The sequence below is a fragment of the Chaetura pelagica genome, unplaced genomic scaffold, assembly GCF_000747805.2.
Source record: "Chaetura pelagica isolate M959 unplaced genomic scaffold, ChaPel_1.0 scaffold391, whole genome shotgun sequence".
NCBI lineage: Eukaryota > Metazoa > Chordata > Aves > Apodiformes > Apodidae > Chaetura > Chaetura pelagica.
The window spans coordinates 1,158,619-1,163,303 of record NW_009952047.1 but is presented as its reverse complement, the minus strand read 5'-3'; the positions used below and the strand labels follow the sequence as shown (position 1 = coordinate 1,163,303).

The 4,685-nt window shown below is 47.3% G+C and overlaps 1 protein-coding gene across 1 annotated transcript in view; it reads left to right on the top strand.

Moving 5' to 3' along the window:
* The window catches only part of TOPORS (topoisomerase I binding, arginine/serine-rich, E3 ubiquitin protein ligase), a 21,657-nt gene extending 18,674 nt beyond the window's left edge, over positions 1-2,983 (top strand). The window contains exon 2 of the mRNA XM_010002927.1: positions 12-2,983. Within this exon, the coding sequence (XP_010001229.1) occupies positions 12-2,983 (2,972 nt within the window). The remainder of the gene's footprint in view (positions 1-11) is intronic.
* The last annotated feature ends 1,702 nt before the right edge of the window (positions 2,984-4,685 follow it).

Sequence of the window (4,685 nt, the reverse complement as noted above, 5' to 3'; positions counted from 1 at the left end):
GTTTTTGGAAGACTGCAACTTTTCACCAAAAGCTGGCACCAGCAAGCTGCCGACAGATGCATCTCCTGACTCGAAATGCCCCATCTGCTTGGATAGATTTGACAACGTTGCATATCTGGACCGCTGCTTGCATAGGTTCTGCTTCCGCTGTGTCCAGGAGTGGTCCAAAAACAAGGCAGAATGTCCCCTCTGCAAGCAACCCTTCTTTTCCATTTTCCACACAATCCGCGCAGAAGATGACTTTAAGGAGTATATCCTCAGCCCTTCAGAAAACAGCTCTTTTGCCAGCCCAGACGGACGGAGGTTCCGTTACCGCACCACCATGACGGGGGAGCGCCGCACCGGCAGTTCCCCCTCCCGAAGGACACGGTCCCCTCCGGATAATGGGATATTGTTTGAAGGGCTGTCGAGTGAGCCAGTGCGGCAGAGGGACGGGGAGATTCAGCAGATGATGCGGAGGCTGGCCTCGAGGAGGCAGGCGAGCGCGGAGGGCAGAGCCCTGCGGCAGATCCAGGAGGAGGACATGATCAGCTTCCGCAGGGCTCTGTACCGCACCGGCGTGCGCATCCGCAGCATTCAGGACGGTGGTCGCTATCGTGACATCTCTGCTGAGTTTTTCCGCCGTAACCCTGCTTGCCTTCACAGGCTGGTTCCTTGGTTGAAGCGAGAGCTTACGGTCCTGTTTGGTGCCCATGGATCTCTGGTTAATATTGTGCAGCACATTATCATGAGCAATGTGACAAGGTATGATCTGGAAAGCCAGGCCTTTGCTGATGATTTGAAGCCTTTTTTGCTGAATCGGACGGAACACTTCTTGCATGAATTCATCAGTTTCGCACGTTGTCCTTTTAACTTGGAAGCGTATGATCAACATGCCAATTATGACTGTCCTGCTCCATCGTATGATGAAGGAAGCCACTCAGACTCGTCAATTATTACAATATCTCCAGATGTGGCATATTCCCAAGGCCCAGATAATAGTTCCTCTGTGACTGATCTTGGTCAGGCCCCCTGGGATGATGAAACACCAGGGCCTTCCTATTCCATTTCAGAAGAGGCTCGTGCAACAATAGCTTCTCCTCTGGAGACATCAGAAAGTTCTGATGAGGACTCTGCTACGAAGAGTCAAAGAACCAAACTGCAAGCTCCTTCACAGGCTAATGCTGACTCAAACGACAGTGACTCTTCCTCAGACAATTGTGTTATTGTTGGGTATGTTAAACCATTAGCTGAGAGGACACCAGAAGTGGTTGAACTGTCCTCGGACTCTGAGGAGTCCATTGAGGAAGACAAAAGGGAAGATGTGAAGAAACAGCAGCCAATCCAGTGTCGCAGCTGGAGTGACAGTGAACCAAGCAGGAGTTTCTCCCCACGTTCCCCCACATGCAAGGAAGATGTAGGTAGCTGTAGAAGCTGCTTATCTCCTGCAGTTGAGAAGACCGAGTCAAAAGATGATGAGAAGAGCAAGTGTAAGGTAAAAGATCTGTCTCCACAAGATGTGAGCTGGAGCCCTTCTTCGGGGAGTGACACAGTGTGTTCCCCTTGGAATCACAGATTGTCTAGAAAGCGGAAGACCAAGAGCCCACAGTCCTGTTCACGGAACAGCCAAGGCAGTCATGGCCATCGGTCTAGGAAGGAGCATCGTAGCAAAAGCCAACTGAAAAGGAGACGATCGAGAAGCAGAGATAGCAGCAAACATAGGAGCAAAAGAAGCAGCAAGAAGTCGAGGGCTCATGACACCAGGTCCTCTCTAAAGAACCAGAGAGGCTCACTAAGTCATGAGAGCACTCCGTCCAGAGAATTGAGCAGATCACGATCACGCAGCAAAGGCCACAGCAAAAGGAGATCAAGAAGCAGAGACAGTGATCGTTATTATGTAAGAGACAGTTACCAAAGCAGATACCAGTGGGGTTATGCTTTCTGTAGTCGAAAGACATTTGGAGATGGCTTCGAATCCTCCAGCAGGAGGAGGACTCAGTCTAGTACTCTCTATTCAAGGCAATCTGCTAGTCCAGAATACAGAATACGATCGTTTATCGAAAGAACTCGCCCACATAGCCAGAAGGGGGTCCATGAGAGACACTACTACTGCTATGAAAGGTGCAGGTCAAGGAGTCGATCAAGCAACAGGTCAAGGACACCCTCAGGAGGAACTGACAGAATGAAAAGTGAAAAGCCTGGAGGAAAAAGGAAGTACAAAACTCGCCACCTGGAGAACACTTTCATGGAGAACACAAGTCTAGAAAGAGAAAATGACCCCAAGAAAACTTCCACAAAATTCAGAGACTGCTGCAAAAATGAAGATAGCCTCTCAGACAATCGAGCAAGCAGCGAGACAAAGCACAGGAAAAAGAAAAAAAAGACAAGGAGTCCAAGTGTAGAGATAGTTTATGAAGGAAAAGCAACAGACACAGCAAGGCATCTTAAAAAGAAAAAGAAAAAGCATAAGAAGAAACACCGGAAACACCACATGAGTAATTTGGCACAGTCTTCTCCGGTGGTGATCACAATTGATAGTGACAGTAGCAAGGAGCCTGAAAGTACTGAATGTGACAGCAGTGTTACTTGGACAGGCACAAGTCAGATAAATGAGGGGGGAAATGAGTCCCCACCTTCTTCACTAGGGAAGACAGGATGTGGGGATGTTTACAGAGTTGGTGAGGAAACTGAGATAGCAGCTAGGAAGAGCAGTGTTCCTACCAGCAGGGGAGACTTAGATGGGGATATTAAAAATGCTGCTGTCAAACCTGGAGAAGCAGCAGCTGATCAGAGTCTTTCCATGGCGGATGCTGGCAGTAGCACCCCTCAAACAGAAACTGTCACCAGCCACATTCCAGAAGCACCAGCAACTCCTTCCAGTCCACTGCCTTCCCCTAGGACTTCCTTCCTAGAGTGTCCAGAGAGACAACCGTTGATACTCAGACTGCCAAAGAGATTTGTCAGCAGATCCTCCTGGTTTGATTTTCCAGAAGAAAAAATGTAGCACACTTTCCATGGAAAACTTCTTAAAATTATTTGTTTTAACTACCTTTTTCCCTTTGAGAACAAAACCACCTGATGTGATTTGTGTATGTTAAAAGACATCTGGGAAATGTGTGAAACCTTTGTGTATGCACTTTTAAGTCAAAGAAGACAATATTGCTAGCACGTAACTTGTAAAGTTTTTCAGAAGCCTGTTTAGAAGCTCTAATTTCATAAAGCCATCCTTTATTGTTGTAGTACGTAAAGTATATCCACAGAGTATTTCAAAGTTTTGTTTAAAACCACAAAAAAAGGACCCCAAACCAAAAGCCAGAAAATGTGTTTTTCCTAGACAAAGGAAATCTGTTTGTAAGAAATTATTTAGGCTGAATGTTAAAATTTGAATAAAGCAATAAGACTCTTTTTTTTTGTAAATGAATTTAAATGTGTGGACCATATACTTTTCAAACAGAACGTTTATGTTTCTGTTTTGGCTGTCTTGGCAGTACATACCATTGGCTGTTGGTTTGTCAGGAGTAGTTCAGGTTGGAAAGGACCGTTGAATTTGTAAGGTCCCAGCTGTGACTGAAAACAGGAAAAACAGATCAGAGTGCACAAGATTTGTTCAGGTTCTAATATTGCCTAAGCTGATGGCCTCTCTGTGCTACCTCTGTTAATATTTGAGTATTCCCATGTTTCCAATTTTTTGGGGGGTTTCCCTTGTTGGAGTCTGTGTCTTCTACCTCACATCCTATTGCTGTGCAGTTCTGGAGGAGCCTATTTTCCTCTTCTGGATGCCCTTCCACTACATACTTGAAGATACCAGCCTTGTCTGCAGCCTTGGTAATAGAATAGCTTCTCCTGACCTGGCTTTGGGCAACTCTTAACCGAGCTCAGTTCACCCAAAATGTCCTGCTGCAGGTATGTGCCAGGCACAGGCTCAGGCTGGGTGGTCTTCTCCAGTTTTGGGCCTTCTCTGTGCACAGAAGCTCCTTTGTGGGCTGAATCAGGAAGCTGCCTTTTGTCTCTTCTGTATGACTGCCTCCATGAATAGTGGGGTTGACCTGGGCTGGTTGTCTGCCAGATAGCCACTCTGCTGCTCTCTCACTTCCCCTCCTCCACATGATGGGGGAGACAGTAAAATGGGAAAGCTCATTGGTTGAGATAAGGACAGGGAGATAATTTAATTATTACTGTCACAGGCCAAAGAAGCAGGGGACAATTACATTTATTTCTGAATAAAAATTGAGTAGGATGATGAGAAAGGCAAAACTAAAACCACCTTCTCCACCCTAATTCTCAGGCTCGACTTCACTTCTTCATCCCTGAGTCTTCTACCACCTCCTCCCCAGCAGTGCAGGGGGATGGGGAGTGAGCATAGCGGTCAGTCCGTAACATGTTTTCTCTACTACTCTTCCTTGTACCGTTCCTCTGCTCTAGCATGATTCCTCCCTGCAGGGTGCAATTCTTCATGAACAGGGTGCTTCAGCATGGGTGCCCCACAGGGTCACAGTTCCTGCCAGCACAGGCTGCAGCTCCTGCTAGGGGCCTGCTCCTGCGTGAGCTGTAGATTCCTCTTCAGGGCATCTTCACTGGACCTGGCATGGTGAATTCCACAAGCCATGGATATCTACTGTGCTGTGATGCCCCATGGGCTGCAGCACCACAGCCTGCCCCACCATGATCTCCAGAGGCTGCAGGGGTATTTCTGCTCCAGTACCTGG